Genomic DNA, 18861 nt, shown 5'->3' with positions numbered 1-18861 from the left:
TTAACTATGGGGTGGGGTCGCACATTGGGGTCCCATATTCCCCCCCTCCCCCTCCCCCTCCCTTACCGGCACCGCCGGCGCGCGCCGAGGGGCGTGGCCAAGCCAGGCTCCTCCCCTTCCTGTCCCCGCCCACAAAAGGGGGCGGAGCTTGTGTGTGACCAATCACGCTCCTTTCCTCCTTATGCCCCGCCCTCCAAGCGTTACTATTGGCTGCTGGCAACCGGAAGGGGACATTCGATCGACAACAGGAAGAGGAAGTTGCATGAGGGGCCTGCACTTCCGCTGTGGGCGGCGGACGGACCGGAAGGCCTAGAAGGGCGGACCGGAAGGCCTAGACGGGCGGACCGGAAGGCCTAGACGGGCGGACCGGAAGGCCTAGACGGGCCCGTGTAACCATAGAGACGTATAACGGGAACGGCCTTTATTGCTCTGGGGCCCGGTGTCGCCGCATGTAGAACGAGGTGATGGAGCCCGGGGCGGCCCTCGGTGCCAGGCCCAGCTCCCGGTCCGGCTGTGGGACCGTGCACAGGAACCGACCCGGGAACGCGGCGGCCTCGAACGAGTGAGTGGAACCGGAGAAAGACTTAAAGAACGTGAACGGGACGGAGGAGTCCGGGGAGGAGAACAGGGACAAGAGGTGGGTGTCCTGGGGGGGACAAGGAGCGGATACAGGGAACAGTTACATAGAGAATAACACATAGGGAATAGTACACAGGGCACTGCCCTATAGAGAGCAGCCCCATAGGGAACAGCCCCATAGAAAGCAGCCCTATAGAGAATAACCCCATAGAGAACGGCCCCATAGAGAGCAGCCCCATAGGAAACATCACATAGAGAATAACCACAAAGAGCACAGCCCCATAGAGAACAACCCTATAGAGAACAACCCCATAGAGCACAGCCCCATAGAGATCAGCCCTATAGAGAACGGCCCCATAGAGCACAGCCCCATAGAGAACAACCCCATAGAGCACAGCCCCATAGAGATCAGCCCCATAGAGATCAGCCCTATAGAGAACAACCCCATAGAGCACAGCCCCATAGAGAACAACCCTATAGAGAACAACCCCATAGAGCACAGCCCCATAGAGATCGGCCCCATAGAGCACAGCCCCATAGAGAACAACCCCATAGAGATCAGCCCCATAGAGATCAGCCCCATAGAGATCAGCCCCATAGAGATCAGCCCCATAGAGATCAGCCCTATAGAGAACGGCCCCATAGAGAATAACCCCATAGAGAATAACTCCATAGAGAACAGCCCTATAGAGAATAATCCCATAGGGAACAACACATAGAGAACAACCCCATAGAACACAGCCCCATAGAGAACAGCCCCATAGAGCACAGCCCCATAGAGAACGGCCCCATAGAGAGCAACCCCATAGGAAACATCACATAGAGAATAACCACAAAGAGCACAGCCCCATAGAGATCAGCCCTATAGAGAACGGCCCCATAGAGAATAACCCCATAGAGAATAACCACATAGAGAACGGCCCTATAGAGCACAGACCCATAGAGAAGAACCCTATAGAGAACAACCCATAGAGAGCAGCCCCATAGAGAAGAACCACATAGAGCACAACCCCATAGAGAACGGCCCTGTAGAGAATAACCACATAGAGCACAGCCCCATAAAGAACGACCCCATAGAGCTCAGCCCCATAGAGAACAACCCACAGAGAGCAGCCCCATAGAGCTCAACCCTATAGAGATCAGCTCCATAGACAGCAGCCCCACAGAGAACAACCCCATAGAGAACAACCCATAGAGCTCAACCCCATAGGGCACAGCCCCATAGAGAACGGCCCCATAGAGATCAGCCCCATAGGGAACAACACATAGAGAACGGTCCCATAGAGAACAACCCCATAGAGTTCAGCCCCATAGAGAAGAACCACATAGAGCACAGCTCCATAGATCACAACCCATAGAGCTCAACCTCATAGAGCTCAACCCCATAGAGCACAACCTCCAGGGGACACCACCCCATAAAGCCCAACCTCAAAGGGACATCGCCCCATGGATGCCCCCCATAGGGTGCCCACATTGGGGTATCCCACTATGGGATGGACCCCATGGGATGCCCACCTTGGGACAACCATAGGGTGCCCCATCATGGGGTATCCCACTATGGGATGGACCCCATGGGATGCCCACATTGGAGTGTCCCACTATGGGATGCCCACTATGGGATGCCCACCTTAGGTCAACCAGAGGATGCCCATGGGGTGTCCCACCATAGGATGCCCACCTTGGAGTGTCCCACTATAGGATGCCCCCTTTAGGGTGTCCCACCATGGGATGTCCACTATGGGATGCCCACCTTGTGACAGCCATATTGTACCCCCCATGGGGTGTCCCACTATGGGGTGTCCCCCCCATGGGATCCCCACCTTGTGACACCCCCCCTCAATCCCCCCCCCATATCCCCCCCTATTCCTCACCTCCAGCTGCAGTCGTGGCTCAGGTCCGGTCCCACAGCTCAGCGCCTTTTTCCCCCCATTGACCCCCACAAACAGGGGGCAGCGCTGACGCTCCAGGTGCCGGTTGGGCACCACGCTGATGGGCTCTATGGGGAGATGGGGCTGGATGTGTGGGGCAGCCATGGGGCAGCCGTGGGGCTGGTGACACCCCTCCCTTTCCATCACTCACCCTCCTGCTGGCTGTTGGCTCCCTGCAGGTTGGCAGCCACCAGGTGCCCGTCCCGCAGGCACAGCCCCTTGTGCTCCGTGTCCCTCAGCACATAGTGGAACGGCTCAGCCCTCGGGGCCATCGATGGGGAGGTGAACTCATCCACTGCGGGTGGGGGGACAAACGGTGTGGGGTGGGAGATGGGGGGCTGGGGGGGGACATGGGGATGGGGCTCTTTGGGGTCTATGGGGATGGGGGACATGGGGATGGGGGTCTATGGGGGTCTATGGGGACATGGGGCTCTCAGGGGACCATGGGGGTGGTGGGACATGGGACATGGAGATGGGGGTCTTTGGGGTTTATGGGGACAGAGGGACATGGGGACAAGGGGACATGGGGATGGAGTTCTTTGGGGTCTATGGGGACAGGGGACATGAGGATGGGGGTCTGTGGGGGTCTATGGGGACATGGGGCTCACAGGGGACCATGGGGGTGGTGGGGCATGGGGACATGGGGATGGGGCTCTTTGGGGTCTATGGGGACAAGGAGACATGGGGACAGAGCTTTAGGAGAACCTTGGAGACAGGGGACATGGGGAAGGGGCTCATAGGGGACCATGGGGACATGGGGATGGGGCTCTTTGGGGTCTATGGGGACAGGGGACATGAGGACATGGGGATGGGGGTCTATGGGGGTCTATGGGGACATGGGGCTCACAGGGGACCATGGGGGTGGTGGGACATGGGGATGGGGGTCTTGGGGGTCTATGGGGATATGGGGCTCATAGGGGACCATGGGGGTGGGGGTATTGGGGGTCTATGGGGACAAGGGGACATGGGGATGGGGCTCTTGGGGGGCCATGGGGACATGGGGCTCACAGGGGACCATGGGGGTGGTGGGATAAAGGGATGGGGCTCTTTGGGGTCTATGGGGACAGGGGGACATGGGGACAAGGGGACATGGGGACGGAGCTCTAAGAAAACCCTGGAGACAGGGGACGTGGGGATGGGGCTCATAGGGGACCCTGGGGACATGGGGATGGGGTTCTTTGGGGTCTATGGGGGCAGGGCCATGGGGACAAGGGGATGGAGCTCTTAGGGGCCGTGGGGCTGCTGCCCCCCATGCTCCATCTCTACCTCTCCCCAGGAAGTCATCGAACAAAGCCACCATGTCGGGGTCCACAACTGACTCCTCTGGGTCTCCATCCCCGGCTGCCGCCTCCATCTCCACCCCCAGCTCCTGGTGCTGCCATCCCTGGTGCTGCCCCACAGGACGCGCCCCACAGCCCCTATGGGGCGAGACGGGGCTGAGGGCGGCTGCCAAGACACGAGAGGTGACAAGGACAAATCCAGCCCCACCGCTCACCTCCCTGCTGCTCTGTGCATGAAGGACATGGCTGCCGGCTGCTTGTCAGTAGGTTCCAGAGTGAACAACCCGAACGTGGCTCAGGCTCCGTCCCTGCTCATCCCCAACGCGATGGGTGGCTCTGAGTCCTGCCCCTGTTTGTGGCTCTTATGGGGCACAGGGACGGACCCGCCCCGGCTGGATGGGGCAAAACGAAGCGTCTGGGCGGTGCTGGAGGTGACAGGATGTGGGGTGGTGGCGAAATACATGTCCCCACCTGCCTGTGGGCCCTGCCCCATAGCGTGTGCTGTGTGCTGTGCCCCATAGGCGGGGCCTCAATGCCCCCAGGATGCTCCTCTGTCCCCATAACCCCACATTGTCCCGTGCCCCCATAGCCTGATCCAGTACCCACTGTGTGTCGCATCCCTACAGCCCTCTGAGCCCACCCCATAGCTCCACATCCCCTGTCCCCATGTCCCTATATCCCCTGCCCCATGTCCCTATATTCCTTGTCTCCATGTCCCCATATCCCTATACCCCATACTCCCCCATACCCCCCCATCCCCTTCACCCCATATCCCCCCCATCACTCCATATCCCCCCATTCCCTTTACCCCATATCCCCCCTAATCCCCTTCATCACTCCATATCCCCCCATCCCTACATACCCCCATCACCCCATACCAACCCCATCCCCATCACTCCATAACCCCCCATACCCCCCCCATCCTTGACACCCCATATCCCCCCTATCCCCCCATAGCCCCCCAACCCCATCACCCCATACCCCCTCCCATCCCCCCATACCCACCCCCTCATGCCCCCCCCCCCAACCCCATTCCCCCCCATCCCCATCACTCCATAACCCCCCATGCCCCCCCATCCTTGACACCCCATATCCCCCCATCCCCCCCCATCCCCATCACCCCATAACCCCCCCATCCCCATAGCATTGTAAGCCACCCCCCCTCCATCATCCACCACCACAACCCCCCTGTCCCCACCCCATTATTTGGGAAACCCCCCCCCATTCCCCACACCGGGTGTGCCGGATGGGATACAGGAATGGGGCTGTGCCCATCAGCTGTGGGGCAGCCCCACCACCCACGGTAACTCCCTATGGGGCAGCCCCACCACCCACGGTAACTCCCTATGGGGCAGCCCCACCACCCACATCAACTCGCTATGGGGCAACGAGGTCCTTGATGGGGTTTATTGCACAGGGAGCTCAGCACAGCTGGAAATAGAAATCCAGGACGTGGGAGGGGTCCGGGCAGCGCCACAGCCCCACGGGTTGGTGGGCGCAGGACGACGTGCACAGGAACCAGCCGCGGTTGGCGGCCGATTCAAAGCGCCACAGCCCGGCCCGGTACGAGCGGAACCACGTGAACGGGAGCGAGGATGGACCGGTACCGGGCAGCTCCGTGATAACGGCGTCCTATGGGGATATGGGGGGATATGGGGGGATGGATGGGATATGGGGGGGGATATGGGGGGGACCTCATCAGCCCTGCACTGCCATGGCCCCATAGCTGGGATCCCTTTGTGCCCCATCCCCATAATGTCCCCATCCCCTTAGCACCCCTATAGCATCTCCATAGCATCCCCATCCCCATGGCATCCCCATCCCCATAGCACCCCTATAGCATCCTCATAGCATCCCCATCCCCATGGCATCCCCATAGTGTCCCCATCCTTATAGGGTCCCCATAGTATCCCCATAGCGCCCTCATCCCCATAGTATCCCCATAACATCCCCATCCCCACAGCATCCCCCATAGTGTCCCCATAGCGTCCCCATCCCCATTGCATCCCCCATAGTGTCCCCATCCTCATAGCATCCCCATCCCCATACCATCCCCACAGCATCCCCATAGTGTCCCCATAGTGTTCCCATCCTTATAGTGTCCCCATAGTGTCCCCCATTCTCATAGTGTCCCCATCCCCACAGCATCCCCATAGTGTCCCCATAGTGTTCCCATCCTTATAGTGTCCCCATAGTGTCCCCCATCCCCATAGTGTCCCCATCCTGGCCCCCATAGCATCCCTACCCCCATAGCATCCCCATCCTTATAGTGTCCCCATAGCATCCCCATCCCCATAGCATCCCCATAGTGTCCCCATCCTTATAGGGTCCCCATAGTGTCCCCATCCCCATAGCATCTTTATAGTGTCCCCATCCTTATAGTGTCCCCATAGTGTCCCCCATCTCCATAGTGTCCCCATCCCCATAGCGTCCCCATAGTGTCCCCATCCTTATAGTGTCCCCATATTGTCCCCATCCCCACATTACCCCCATTATCCCCCCCCCCGCCCCCCCCGTCCCCACCTGGAGGCGCAGTGTGGGCTGTGGGGCAGTGGGACAGGCCAGGCAGCGGGTCCCGTCCCTGATGCCCATAATGACGGGCTGCAGCTCGGGCTTGAAGAAGCGGTTGGGGACCCAGAACACCTTCTCTATGGGGGGAAATATAGGGGGAAATGGGGGGGGGGACACACACAATGTCAGCCCCCCCCCCACCGCGTGTCTCTTAAAGGGGCCGCTCACCCTCCAGCGCAGCGTTGGCTCCTTGTAGGTGCCCGGCCACCAGCTGGTCATCGCACAGGTACAGACACTGCTGGTTCATGTCCCACAGCCTGCGGGCGGACACACGGACACGGGGACAACACAGAGGGACCCCATAGAGACCCCATAGAGATAGACACGCCATAGGGACAGACACCACATAGGGACACCCCATAGGGACACCTCATAGGGACCCTGTAGAGACAGACACCCCATAGGGACAGACACCCCATAGGGGCACCCCATAGAGACGCCCCATAGAGACCCCATAGGGACAGACACCCCATAGGGACAGACACCCTATAGGGACAGGCACCCCATAGGGACAGGCACCCTATAGAGACACCCCATAGGGACACCCCATAGAGACCCCATAGAGATAGACACCCCATAGGGACAGGCACCCCATAGAGACACCCCATAGGGACAGCCTATAGAGATGGACACCCTATAGAGACACCCCTTAGAGACAGACACCCCATAGGGACACCCTATAGAGACACCCCATAGGGACCCCATAGAGATAGACACCCCATAGGGACAGACACCCCAAAGGGACAGACACCCCATAGGGACAGATACCCCATAGGGACAGACACCCCATAGGGACACCCCATAGAGACAGACACCCCATAGGGACAGACACCCCATAGGGACAGACACCCCATAGCCACCCCCCAGTCCCCATTTACCGGTACTTGAACACCTTGCTGTGCATTGCTGTGCTGCAGGACGGCCCCGACCCTGCGGCCTCTACCAGGAGGAAAAGGGCGACATTGAGCTCTGTGACCCCATGGGTTGGGGGGCCCTTTATATCCCCCCCCCCCAATTCCCATCCCCCCCGGTGCCCCCAGCTCCCCACCCATGAGATGCCCCAACAGCGGCCCCCGCCCTGCGGGATGGGGAAGGATGAGGGAGGGAGGAAGGAAGGACCCGGTGTTGCCACACACACCAACTGCACGACCCGCCCCCGTGCAGCCATCACCCTATGGGGTGTCTGTCTATGGGGTGTGCCTATGGGGTGTCTGTCTCTATGAGGTGTCCCTATGGGGTGTCCCTATGGGGTGTCTGTCTCTATGGGGTGCCTGTCTATGGGGCATCCCTATGGGGTGTCTCTATGGGGTGCCTGTCCCTATGGGGTGTCTCTATGGGGTGTCTGTCTCTATGAGGTGTCCCTATGGGATGTCTCTATGGGGTGTCTGTCTCTATGGGGTGCCTGTCTATGGGGCATCCCTATGGGGTGTCTCTATGGGGTGCCTGTCCCTATGGGGTGTCGCTATGGGGTGTCTGTCCCTATGTGGTGTCCCTATGGGGTGTCTCTATAGGGTGTCCCTATGGGGTGTCCCTGTGTCCCTCTGTCCGTCCGCAGGGTGAGGAAGCAGCGAGGATCGAACTCGCGGCCTCCCAGTTCAGAGCGCAGCGCTCAGCGGGATGCGCCACCTGGAGGCTGCTCCTATGGCTGACGGCGCATGCGCAGCAGCGACCAGCGCGTCGTGTGTTGCGGTGAGTGGCGGCTTGACGCGCATGCGCAGTGCGCAGCCAACGGAGCGGCGCATGCGTAGTGATAAACGGGCGATCTGATGCGCATGCGCAGTGGGAGGGCGGCGGGGTGTCATGGCGGGCGGCTCCGCGCTGAGCGCGGCCTTGTCCGTGTTGGTGCTGATGGCGGCGGGGGCTCGGGGCCTTTATTTCCACATCGGGGAGACCGAGAAACGGTGCTTCATCGAGGAGATACCGGATGAGACCATGGTCATCGGTGCGGGGCGGCGGCGGGCGGAGCGGCGGGGGATGGGGCCTGGGGGGGGGGGAGTGGGGCCTAGTGCGGCCTAGTGAGGCCTAGTGGGGCCTGAGGGGACGGGAGAGGCCTGAGGGGGGGGGGGGGGGGGTCTATGAGGTGAATGGGGGGGGGGGGTAAAGGGAGAGACCCCATAGGGGACAATGAGGGAAGGGGGGGGGTCTATGAGTTGATTCGGGGGGGGGACCCCAATAGCAATGGGGCCTTTGGGGGGGGGGGTAAAGGCAGAGACCCCATAGGGGGCAATGGGGGAAGGGGGGCCTAAAGGGGGGAGGGTGAGGCCTGAGGGGGGGTCTATGATGTGAATGGGGGGGGGGGGGGGGTAAAAAAAGAGACCCCATAGGGGACAATGGGGGAAGGGGGGGCGGTCTATGAGTTGAATGGGGGGGGGACCCCAATAGCAATGGGGCCTTTGTGGGAGTAAAGGGAGAGACCCCATAGGGGGCAATGGGGGGAGGGGAGAGGGGGGGAGGCCTGAGGGGGGGGGTCTATGATGTGAATTGGGGGGGGGGGACCGCAATAGCAATGGGACCTTTGTGGGGGGGGTAAAGGGAGAGATCCCCATAGGGGGTGATGGGGGAGTGGGGGGGGTCTATGAGGGGAATGGGGGTTGGGGAGGCCTGGGGGGGGGGTCTATGATGTGAATGGGGGGGACCCCAATAGCAATGGGGTCTTTGGGGGAGGTAGAGACCCCATTGAGGGCAATGAAGGAAGGGGGGGGAGGGTTGGGGGATCGATGGGGAAATGGAGGAGGAATAATGGGGGGTGGTAGGGGGGGAGGAAATGGGATGGGGGAGGACCCCCCCCGTGTGGGGAATGGGGAGAATTAAATATGGGGGGGGAAAAAGGGGGATTCAATGGAGGTAATGGGGGAGAGCACAGCGACCACCGGTAATGGGGAGGTAATGGGAGGGTGTGTATGGAATGGAGTGGGAATGGGGATATGATTGAGATTGGGGTAAAAGGGAATGGGGGGGAGTGGGGAGAGACCCCCGGGGGGGTAATGGGAACAAGCCCTGGGGGCTGGTGGAGCCAGTGGGAGGAAGGGTGGGGGCTGGGGGGGCAATGGGAGGGACCCCCAGTGATGGGGGGGGCACCGAGCAATGGGGGTGGTAATGGGGAGACCCCCGATGATGGGGGGGGGAGGTGGGGAGAGCACCAATGGGGGCTGGGGGGGCAATGGGGGAGACCCCCAATGATTGGGGGGGGGGGGGGGGGGCAGAGAGTACTGGGGATGGCAATGGGGGAGAGCCCTGGGAACAGTGGGAGGATATGGAGAAACTTTGGGGGCTGAGGGGGTGAGACCCCCAGAGATGGGGGTGGAAATGGGGAGAGACCCCTGGGGGGTGGGGAGGGCAATGGGGCAGCCCTATGGGCACAGGGTGGCAATGGGAGATGGAGGGGGCCATGGGAATGGGGATAAGGAATGGGAGAGGACGTGGGGGAAAAGGGGGGGGTCTGGGGATGGGGAGGGACCCCCAGGAATGGTGGGGGGCTCCATGAGAAGCCATGGGGGCTGAGGGGGCAATGGGAGAGAATGGGGGGGGCAATGGGGTGTGCAATGGGGGAGAGGCCTGGGGGGAAGGAGGGGAGGGGGAGAGACCCCTGGGTGTTGGGGAGGGCAATGGGTGAGACCCCTGGGGATGGGGGGTGGGGTGGGGGCATGGGAAAGACCCCCCCAATGTTGGAGCTGATACAAGACCCCCATGGGAGGGGACACACAGAGCTTGGGGAGAGGGAGGGGGAAGCAATGGGAGAACCCTGGGATGGGGGTCTATGGGGCCTATGGGGTCTATGGGGTGGGGGGTCAGGAGGGGCCTATGGGGGGGGTGGGGGGATAAAGGGGGGGTGGGATTGTCGTGTTCCGCTCTGACCACGCCGCCCCGCAGGGAACTACCGGACCCAGCTGTGGGACAAACAGTCCGAGTCCTTCCTGCCCTCCACCCCGGGGCTGGGGATGCATGTGGAAGTGAAGGACCCCGATGGCAAGGTGGGCATGGGGGGCTGCCATGGGGGGCTGCTATGGGGTGGGGGGGGGCTGGGGGTGCTATAAAGGCCGTGTCCCCCCCCAGGTGGTGCTGTCCAGGCAATACGGCTCCGAGGGGCGTTTCACCTTCACCTCCCACACCCCGGGGGAGCACCAGATCTGCCTGCACTCCAACTCCACCCGCATGGCTCTGTTTGCTGGGGGCAAACTGGTAAGAATGGGGGGGTCTGGGTGGGCTTTGGGGGGGGTCTCACAGCACAATGAGGTGCTGATGGTTCTGTTTGCACCCAGAGGGTCCATCTGGACATCCAGGTGGGGGAACACACCAACAACTACCCCGAGATCGCAGCTAAGGACAAGCTGACCGAGCTGCAGCTGCGAGCCAGGCAACTGCTGGACCAGGTGGAGCAGATCCAAAAGGAGCAGAACTACCAGCGGGTGGGCACCACATACACTGTGTGCCACATAGACCCCCCCAGACCCCATAACCCCTTTCTGACCCACATAACCACCCCCCTAGACTCCATAACCATCCCTTTAGACCCCCTAACCCCCCTTTAGACCCCATAATCCCCCTCCTAGACCCCATAACACTCCCCCCCAGACCCCATAACCCATCCCAACCCCCATAACCCCCCTCCAGACCCCATAACCCATCCTGAGCTGCATAACCATTTCCCTAGACTTCATAACTCTCCTTTAGACCCCATAACCCCTTCCTAGACCCCATAACCCCCCACACACACACCCCACAATCTCCCTCCTAGACCCCATAACCCCCCATCCAGACCCCATAAACCTCCCCTCCTAGACCCCATAACCCCCCTCCAGACCCCATAAACCCCCCCTCCCCTCCAGACCCCATTGCCCCTGCCTAGATCCCATATTTCCTTCTCCAGACCCCATAACCCCCCCCCAGGCCCCATAACCCTCCTGCAGACCCCATAACCTCCCCTCCAGACCCCATAGTTCCCCCATAACCCCCTCCAGACCCCATAACAACCCCTCCAGACCCCATAACCCCCCTTCCAGACCCCATAGCCCTGCTCTAGACCCCATAACCTCCCCCTGATAACCCTCCCCCATACACCATAACTCCCCCCAGACCACACAACCCCCTCCTTAGACCCCTTACCCTCCCCCCACACCCCACCCTAGACCACACAGCCCCCCCTTGACCCCATAGCCCCCCCCCCACACCCCATAACCCCCATTTCCTCCCCTTTTAACCCCATTTCCATCCCTCAGTACCGCGAGGAGCGGTTCCGGATGACGAGTGAGAGCACGAACCAGCGCGTGCTGTGGTGGTCCATCGCACAGACCGTCATCCTCATCCTCACCGGGATCTGGCAGATGAGGCACCTCAAAAGCTTCTTCGAGGCCAAGAAGTTGGTTTAGACCCCAAAATATGGGGGGGGGGGGCTGCCCCATAATGGGGGGACCCACCTTTGTCCTGTGTCCAGCCCCATCTAATAGTTATGGGGTGAATAGGGGGCACCGCCACAGCCCTGCCCCATAATGGGGGGACCCACCTCTGTCCTGTCTCACCCCATATAATGATTATGGGGTGAATAGGGGGCACCACCACGGCCCCGATGTGGGGTTGGATTGGGATCAATAAAGGGTGTGGGTCCCTATTGGGTGTATGGCTGATTTATGGGGTGTCGGGTGTTGGATTTTGGGGTGGTTTGGGGTGGTTTTGGGGTTTTTGGGGTGTTTCTTGGTGCTTTTTGGGGTGATTTTGGGGTGGTTGAGAGGTTTTTGGGGAGGTTTGGGGTTTTTTGGGGTGGTTTTGGGGTGTTTCTTGGTGTTTTTTGGATGGTTTTGGGGTGGTTTTGGGGTTTTTGGGGTGGTTTTGGGGTGTTGGTGTTTTTTGGGGTGATTTTGGGGTGGTTGAGAAGTTTTTGGGGTGATTTTGGGTTTTTTGGGGTGATTTTGGGGTGGTTGAGGGGTTTTTGGGGATGATTTTGGGGTTTTTTGGGGTGTTTCTTGGTGCTTTTTGGGGTGATTGAGACGGTTTTGGGGTGATTTGGGGGTTTTTGGGGTGGTTTTGGGGTACTTTGAGGTGGTCAGAGGCGTTATTGGTTGGGGTGGTTGTGGGGTGGATTAGATGGTTTTGGGGTGGATTTGGGGGTTTTTGGGGTGGATTTGGGGGTTTTTGGGGTGGATTTGGGGTTTTTGGGGTGGATTTGGGGGTTTTTGGGGTGGATTTGGGGGTTTTTGGGGTGGATTTGGGGGTTTTTGGGGTGGATTAGATGGTTTTGGGGTGGCGTTTTTGGGTTGGATTTGGGGTTTTTTGGGTTGGATTTGGGGCTATTTGGGCTGGTTGAATTTTGGGCTGGCTTTGCAGGACTTGGTGCTGGTTGGGGGGTGTTGGATTTTGGGGTGGATTTGGAGGATTTTGGGGCTATTACACTGCTGGGGAGACCCCCCATATCCGCCCCCATGGGCCGACCCCAGACCCCCCCAGCGGAAGGGCCGCCATGATTCCTCCTCTCACACCTCCCCGCCGCCAGGGGGCGCTGTTGGCCGGGCGCTGTTTGGCTGCCGCTCTAGGCGCGCAGACCGGAAGTGCTCAGTGGTAGGCGAGACAAGATGGCGGCCACGAGCTTCGAGCAGATGGGGCTGGACCCGCGGCTGCTGCGGGTACGGACCGGGGTGGGGGGGGGGTCGGTCCGCCCGGTAACGGAGCCCCCACGTAACGTTCTGGTCCCACAGGCCGTGGCCGAGCTGGGCTGGGCCGCCCCCACCGCCATCCAGGCCGAGGCCATCCCGCTGGCTATGGAAGGCCGCGATCTGCTGGCACGGGCCAGGACCGGGTCCGGGAAAACGGCGGCCTATGGACTGCCGGTGTTAGAACGGCTGCTACGGGATAAGGCGGTGAGTGGGGGGGTTATGGGGCCTGGGGGAGGTTATGGGGTCTGGGAAGGGGGTTATGGGGTCTGGGGGGGGATTATGGGGTCTGGGGGGGGGTTATGGGGTCTGGGGGGGGGGGTTATGGGGTCTGGGAAGGGGGTTCTGGGGTTTGGGGGGGGGTTATGGGGTTTGGGGGGGGGTTATGGGCGGTTGAGGGGGCATGGAGGGTCTGTGGGGTGGGAACAGAGGGGTATGGGGGTGTAATGGGTGTTATGGGGCACAGAGACATTGTGGGGTATTGAGTGGGGGGGTCTGGGTAGGATTAGACCCAGCTGTGGGGTGTGGGGATGGGGGTTATGGGGAGGTAACTGGGTTGGGGTGTGGTTGTAGGGATGGGGGGGTTGGGTTGGGATAATGGGGCGGTAGAAGAGGGTGGATGTTATGGGGTTAATGGGTATTATGGGGGGTTAAATGTGGGGTGGGGGTTATAGGGTTGGGGTGGGGTTGGGGGTTATGGGGGGTGGGGGCTCTGGGTTGGGATGAGGCTACGGGGATGGGCGTCATGTGGGGCTGTCTGGGTTGGGGTGAGGTTGTGGGGGTGGGGGGTTTGGGTTGGGATAATGGGGTGATAGAAGAGGGTGGATGTTATGGGGTCAATGGGTATTATGGGGTATTAAGTGTGGGCTGGGGGTTATGGGGGTGTGCCTTCTGGGTGCTGGGGGTGGGGGCTCTGGGTTGGGATAATGGGGTGATAGAAAAGGGTGGACATTATGGGGTTGATGGGTATTATGGGGGGTTAAGTGTGGGGTGGGGGTTATAGGGTTGGGGTGGGGGCTGTGTGTTGGGGTGATGGCTGAGGTGGGCGCTGTGGGTCGCTGAGTGTCTATGGGTGGCTATATAAGCCCCCAACCCAGTTCAGCTCTATGTGTCCATGTTTGCTGTGTGTATTTGTGTCTATGTCCCTGACGTTGGTTATTTGGGCTCCAGGTCCCGGTGCCGCAGTCGGTTCGTGCCCTGGTTCTGGTTCCATCCAAGGAGCTGGGCCTGCAGGTCGTTCACACCCTGCGGCTCCTGGCCTCGTTCTGCGCCCGCCAGGTTCGAGTGGCCGAAGTCTGCACCCACAGCGACCTCGCAGCACAGAAGTGAGAGCGGTGAGTCCTTTTCCCGCCCCATAAGTGTGGGGCCGGCCCTATAGGAGCCTCTATGGGGTGTTTTACAGGCCGGTGCTGATGGAGAAGCCGGACGTGGTGGTGGGGACGCCGGGCCGGGTGCTGGCACACATCAACGCACACAGCCTGGTGCTCAGGGACTCGCTGGAGCTGCTGGTGCTGGATGAGGCCGATCTGCTGCTGGACTTTGGGTTCGGGGACGACCTCAAGGCGCTGCTGTGGTGAGGGGGGGGGTACAGGTGGGCTATGGGGTGTTGGGGTTGTATGGGGGCCTTGATGTGGTGAGGGGGGGGCAGTAAGGGATGGGGGGGGTACAGGTGGGCTATGGGGCTTTGGGAAGGTGAGGGGGGCCTTGATGTGGTGGGGGTGGTGGATCAGATTGGGGTTGGGGGGGGGCACTGCTATGTTTGTTGGGGGGTACAGGTGGGCTTGGGGGTGTTGGGAAGGTGAGGGGGGGGCCTTGATGTGGTGGGGGGGGCACAGGTGGGATTGGGGGGGGGTTCAGCTTGGGATTGGGGGTGTTGGGAAGGTATGAGGGGTCTTGATGTGGTGGTGGGGGGTTCAGTTTGGGGTTGGGGGGGTACAGGTGGGGTTGGGGGGGGCCTTGCTGTGGTTGGGGGGCGGTACAGGTGGGCTTGGGGGTGTTGGGAAGGTATGGGGGGCCTTGATGTGGGGGGGGGGGGTCAGTGAGGGTTGGGGGGGCCTTGCTGTGGTGATGGGGGGTGGATCAGATTGGGGTTGGGGGCCAGTGCTGTAATGAGGAGGGGTACAGGTGGGCTTTGGGGCTTTGGGAGGGTATGGGGGGCCTTGATGTGGTTGGGGGGGGGTTCAGCTTGGGGTTGGGGGGGGGTACAGGTGGGCTTGGGGGTGTTGGGAAGGTGTGGGGGGGGCCTTGCTGTAGTGGGGGGGGTGGATCAGATTGGGGTTGGGGGGGGCACTGCTGTGTTTGGGGGGTGGCACGGGTGGGCTTTGGGGCTTTGGGAGGGTATGGGGGGCCTTGATGTGGTGATGGGGGGTTCGGCTTTGTGGGGTGGGGGATCCAAAGGAACCAACACCCCCAACCCCCCCCCATCCCAAAGCCACCTCCCCAAGATCTACCAGGCGCTGCTGATGTCGGCCACCTTCAACCCCGACGTGGAGGCCCTGAAGGAGCTGGTGCTGCACAACCCGGTGAGTGGATTGAAGCTGGGGGGGCACAAAGTGGGTCCTGGGGGCACAAAATGGGCCCTGGGGGGGTCCAGGGGGGCACCAAGAGGGTCCTGGGGGCACAAAGTGGGTCCTGGGTGGGTCGTGGGGGCACAAAGTGGGTCCTGGGTGGGTTGTGGGGGGCACAAAGTGGGTCCTGGGGGGCACAGAGTGGGTCCTGGGGGCATAAAGTGGGTCCTGGGGGGTCCCCATCCCCATAACACCCTCCAACCCCCCCCAGGTGACGGTGCAGCCGCCGGAGCCGCGCTTGCCGTGCAGCTCCCAGCTGCGGCAGCTGGTTGTTCGCTGTGAGCTGGAGGAGGACAAGTTCCTGCTGCTTTACGCCGTGCTGAAGCTGGCGCTGCTGCGGGGCCGGGCGCTGCTGTTCGTCAGCTCCATCAGCCGCTGTTACCGGCTCAAACTCTTCCTGGAGCAGTTTGGGATCCCGGCATGTGCCCTCAACTCCGAGCTGCCCGCCAGGTCCAGGTACGGATGGGGGTCTGGGGGCTATGGGGGGGATGTGATGGGGGTTATGGGGGGCAGGGGATGTGATGGGGGGGATATGATGGGGGTTATGTGGGTTATGGGGGGGATGTGATGGGGGTTATGGGGGGCAGGGGATGTGATGGGGGTTATGGGGGGGTGGGGGATGTGATGGGTGCCATGGTGGGCGTTGGTTTGTTCCTGTAGGTGTCACGTCATCACCCAGTTCAATCGGGGACTGTACGATTATATTGTGGCCACGGATGAGGAGCTGACAGGGGACACAGGGAGCAACGTGGAGCCACGGCAGCGCAAGAAGAGGAAGGGGAATGAGAGGTGAGGGGGGCAATGAGGGGGGGCAATGAGGGAACATGGGGGCAATGAGGGGCTGGGGGTGGCACCAACCATGGACCCGGGGGTGCTACTGAGGGGCTGAGGGTGCCATTGAGGATCTATTAGTGTCACCAACCAGGGCGGCAGGGACACGTGGGGTCCATATGGGTCCCCCCCATGGTGGTCCCTGTGCTGTTCCCCCCCCAACACCCCATTTTCTCCCCCCCCAGTAAAGGTGGTGACCCCGAGTACAGCGTGTCGCGGGGCATCGACTTCCAGAACGTGGCCACTGTTATCAACTTCGACGTGCCAACAACGGTGGAGTCGTACATCCATCGAGTGGGGAGGTGGGATGGGGGGAGTGGAGACCCCAGCCCCAACCAACCCCATCCCATCCCAGCCCCAACCAACCCCAACCCCATCCCTGACTCCAACCAACCCCATATGGTCCTTAACCCCAACCCTATCCCTAACCAACCAACCCCATTCTATCCCCAAGCCCAACCAACCCTATCCCTAACCCCATCCCCAACCAACCTCGTATGGTCCTTAACCAACCCCAACCAACCAACCCACCCCATCCCATCCCCAAGCTCAACTAACCCCCAACCTCATCCCTGACCCCAACCAACCCCATACTATCCCCAACCAGCTCCAACCCTATCCCCATCTCCAACCAACCTCATCTCCATTCCCATCCCTGACTCCAACCAACTCCAATCCCATCCCCATTTCCAACCCCATCCCCAATCCAATTCCTGACTCCAGCCAACCCTGTATGGTCCTTAACCAACACCCATCCCATCCCCAAGCCCAACCAACCCCATCCCTGACCCCCACCAACCCCATACCATCCCCAACCCCATCCCTGATCCCAGCCAACCCATCTCCAACCCCAGCCCTGACCCCATCCCCATCTAACCCTATCCCCAACCAGCCCCAGCCCCAGCCCCATCCCTGACCCCAACCCCAACCACCCCTAACCCATCCCATCCCCATCCCATCCCAATACAGGACAGCACGAGCCGACAACCCCGGCACAGCTCTGACCTTTGTGCTGCCCGAGGAGCGCGAGCAGCTGGCACAGATTGAGGATGTGCTGGCAGGAGGTGAGGGGGGCTGGGGGGGCACTGAGTCACTATAACCCCTCATAGGGGGGGCTGGGGGGGCACTGAGTCACTATAACCCCTCATAGGGGGGGGCACAGTGTCATTATACCCCTGGGGCTGTGGGAGCTGACCCCAAAGCCACGTGTGTCCCCCCATAGAGAACGGGGAGTCCATGCTGCAGCCCTACAAGTTCTGCATGGAGGAGGTCGAGGCGCTGCGCTATCGCTGCAGGGTGAGATGGGGGGGGGTTGGTTATGGGTGATGGGGGGGCACTGCTCCATCCTGGAGCCCTGACCCTGTGTGTGCCCCCCCAGGACGCCATGCGCTCCGTCACCAAGCAGGCAGTGAAGGAAGCGCGGCTCCGGGAGATCAAAGAGGAGCTGCTCAACTCCGAGAAGCTGAAGGTGCCCAAAGGATGGGGGGGATGGGGGGCAACGCAGGGTGATGTGGGGGGGCTGTGGGGCAATATGGGGTGATATGGGGCGGCTGTGGAGCAATATGGGGTGATATGGGGCAATATGGGGTGATATGGGGCAATATGGGGTGATATGGGGCAATATGGGGTGATATGGGGCAGCTGTGGGTCGCTGCCCCCCCTGACCCCCCCTTCCATCCCCAGACTTACTTTGAGGACAACCCCCGCGACCTGCACGTGCTGCGCCACGACAAACCGCTGCACCCCGCCATCGTCAAACCCCATCTGCGCAATGTGCCTGAATACCTGGGTATGGATATGGGGCAGTGGGGGGCGGGTTGTGGGGCTGGGGGGGGTTGGGGGGGCAGGTTGTGGGGCTGGGGGCTGCCCTGAGCTCAGCTCACCCCACTGTGTCCCATAGTGCCCCCCACGCTGCGCGGTGTTGCCAAACCGGAGCCGAAGAAGCGCCGACGGCTGCGGCTGCCCCACGGAGCTGCCAGGAACAAGGCTGGACCCAGGGTGAGCCCCATAACAACCCCCATCATAACCCCCATAATAACAATAACCCCCCCCATAATAATCCCCATCATAATAATAACCCCTATAATGATAATAACAACCCCCATAATAGCAACCCCCATAATAATAATAACCCCAATCATAACCCCGCCATAACACCCCCTAATAATAACCCCCATAATACCCCCCCTAATAGTAGCCCCCCTCATGGACCCCCATCCCTCCCCTTTTTGGGGGGGTCTCACCCCATTTCCCCCCCCACAGCCCCGTCGTGCCTCCAACCCCCTGCGGAGCTTCACATTCAGGCGGCAGCGCAGCAAGAAGCGCCAGGCAGCGCCAACATCCTGACCCCCCCCTGGGACCCCCAGGGACCCCCTGAGCCCCACATCCATGGGGCAGCCCAATAAAGGCGCCGTGGGGCAGCAGCTGTGGGGGGGCTGTGTTCATTGGGTGCCACGGTGGCAGA

The 18861-nt window shown here is 61.1% G+C and overlaps 4 protein-coding genes across 7 annotated transcripts; 2 read left to right on the top strand and 2 right to left on the bottom strand.

Moving 5' to 3' along the window:
- Positions 1 to 406: 406 nt before the first annotated feature.
- On the bottom strand, positions 407 to 4047 carry LOC146759103 (interleukin-36 receptor antagonist protein-like; the record flags this gene model as incomplete). Its single annotated transcript, XM_085510795.1, has 4 exons — positions 407 to 646; positions 2451 to 2575; positions 2659 to 2810; positions 3773 to 4047. Coding segments are annotated over 4 exons (777 nt in total), but the record flags the coding sequence as incomplete, so codon positions are not given.
- A 1132-nt stretch (positions 4048 to 5179) lies between these two features.
- Positions 5180 to 8070, bottom strand: LOC107323592 (interleukin-1 receptor antagonist protein-like). The gene is made up of 5 exons (XM_085510794.1): positions 7963 to 8070; positions 7237 to 7601; positions 6527 to 6615; positions 6311 to 6435; positions 5180 to 5419 (listed from the first exon to the last, which is right to left on the bottom strand). Exons 1-5 carry the CDS (start codon positions 8068 to 8070, stop codon positions 5210 to 5212), a joined length of 897 nt encoding a protein of 298 aa, XP_085366920.1. The 3' UTR covers positions 5180 to 5209.
- A 64-nt stretch (positions 8071 to 8134) lies between these two features.
- TMED4 (transmembrane p24 trafficking protein 4) lies at positions 8135 to 11963 on the top strand. Its single transcript, XM_085510124.1, has 5 exons — positions 8135 to 8300; positions 10229 to 10329; positions 10412 to 10537; positions 10618 to 10764; positions 11575 to 11963. Exons 1-5 carry the CDS (start codon positions 8159 to 8161, stop codon positions 11722 to 11724), a joined length of 666 nt encoding a protein of 221 aa, XP_085366250.1. The 5' UTR covers positions 8135 to 8158; the 3' UTR covers positions 11725 to 11963.
- A 940-nt stretch (positions 11964 to 12903) lies between these two features.
- On the top strand, positions 12904 to 18820 carry DDX56 (DEAD-box helicase 56). 4 transcript variants are annotated; one of them, XR_014932208.1, is made up of 14 exons: positions 12904 to 12972; positions 13045 to 13206; positions 14170 to 14324; positions 14402 to 14572; positions 15431 to 15521; positions 15778 to 16022; positions 16227 to 16355; positions 16583 to 16699; positions 17302 to 17461; positions 17620 to 17693; positions 17776 to 17865; positions 18081 to 18186; positions 18298 to 18395; positions 18660 to 18820. XR_014932208.1 is itself a non-coding variant. In XM_085510087.1 (14 exons), exons 1-14 carry the CDS (start codon positions 12922 to 12924, stop codon positions 18741 to 18743), a joined length of 1668 nt encoding a protein of 555 aa, XP_085366213.1. In that variant the 5' UTR covers positions 12904 to 12921; the 3' UTR covers positions 18744 to 18820. The 4 variants fall into 4 exon arrangements, 2 of the variants coding, with proteins under 2 accessions (XP_085366213.1, XP_085366214.1); XR_014932207.1 differs by having other exon boundaries at positions 16852 to 17461; XM_085510087.1 differs by having other exon boundaries at positions 17367 to 17461.
- The last annotated feature ends 41 nt before the right edge of the window (positions 18821 to 18861 follow it).

The sequence above is a fragment of the Coturnix japonica genome, chromosome 10 (genome assembly GCF_054131305.1).
Source record: "Coturnix japonica strain WE chromosome 10, WE-NBRP24, whole genome shotgun sequence".
NCBI classification, from domain to species: Eukaryota; Metazoa; Chordata; class Aves; order Galliformes; family Phasianidae; genus Coturnix; species Coturnix japonica.
The sequence above is the reverse complement of the archived record's forward strand: the minus strand, read 5'-3'. Positions and strand labels throughout refer to the sequence as shown.

Excerpts from the sequence above, each read along its gene's own strand:
- DDX56 (XM_085510087.1), top strand. The coding sequence starts at position 12,922 with ATGGCGGCCACGAGCTTCGAGCAGATGGGGCTGGACCCGCGGCTGCTG. Across the intron at positions 15,522-15,777 it reads AGCTGGTGCTGCACAACCCG|GTGACGGTGCAGCCGCCGGA; the intron begins GTGAGTGGATTG and ends AACCCCCCCCAG. Across the intron at positions 16,023-16,226 it reads GAGCTGCCCGCCAGGTCCAG|GTGTCACGTCATCACCCAGT; the intron begins GTACGGATGGGG and ends TTGTTCCTGTAG.
- LOC107323592 (XM_085510794.1), bottom strand. The coding sequence starts at position 8,070 with ATGCGCGTCAAGCCGCCACTCACCGCAACACACGACGCGCTGGTCGCT. Across the intron at positions 6,616-7,236 it reads AGCAAGGTGTTCAAGTACCG|GCTGTGGGACATGAACCAGC; the intron begins GTAAATGGGGAC and ends GTCCGCCCGCAG. Across the intron at positions 5,420-6,310 it reads AGCCCACACTGCGCCTCCAG|GACGCCGTTATCACGGAGCT; the intron begins GTGGGGACGGGG and ends ATATCCCCATAG.
- TMED4 (XM_085510124.1), top strand. The coding sequence starts at position 8,159 with ATGGCGGGCGGCTCCGCGCTGAGCGCGGCCTTGTCCGTGTTGGTGCTG. Across the intron at positions 8,301-10,228 it reads GGATGAGACCATGGTCATCG|GGAACTACCGGACCCAGCTG; the intron begins GTGCGGGGCGGC and ends GCCGCCCCGCAG. Across the intron at positions 10,330-10,411 it reads TGAAGGACCCCGATGGCAAG|GTGGTGCTGTCCAGGCAATA; the intron begins GTGGGCATGGGG and ends GTCCCCCCCCAG.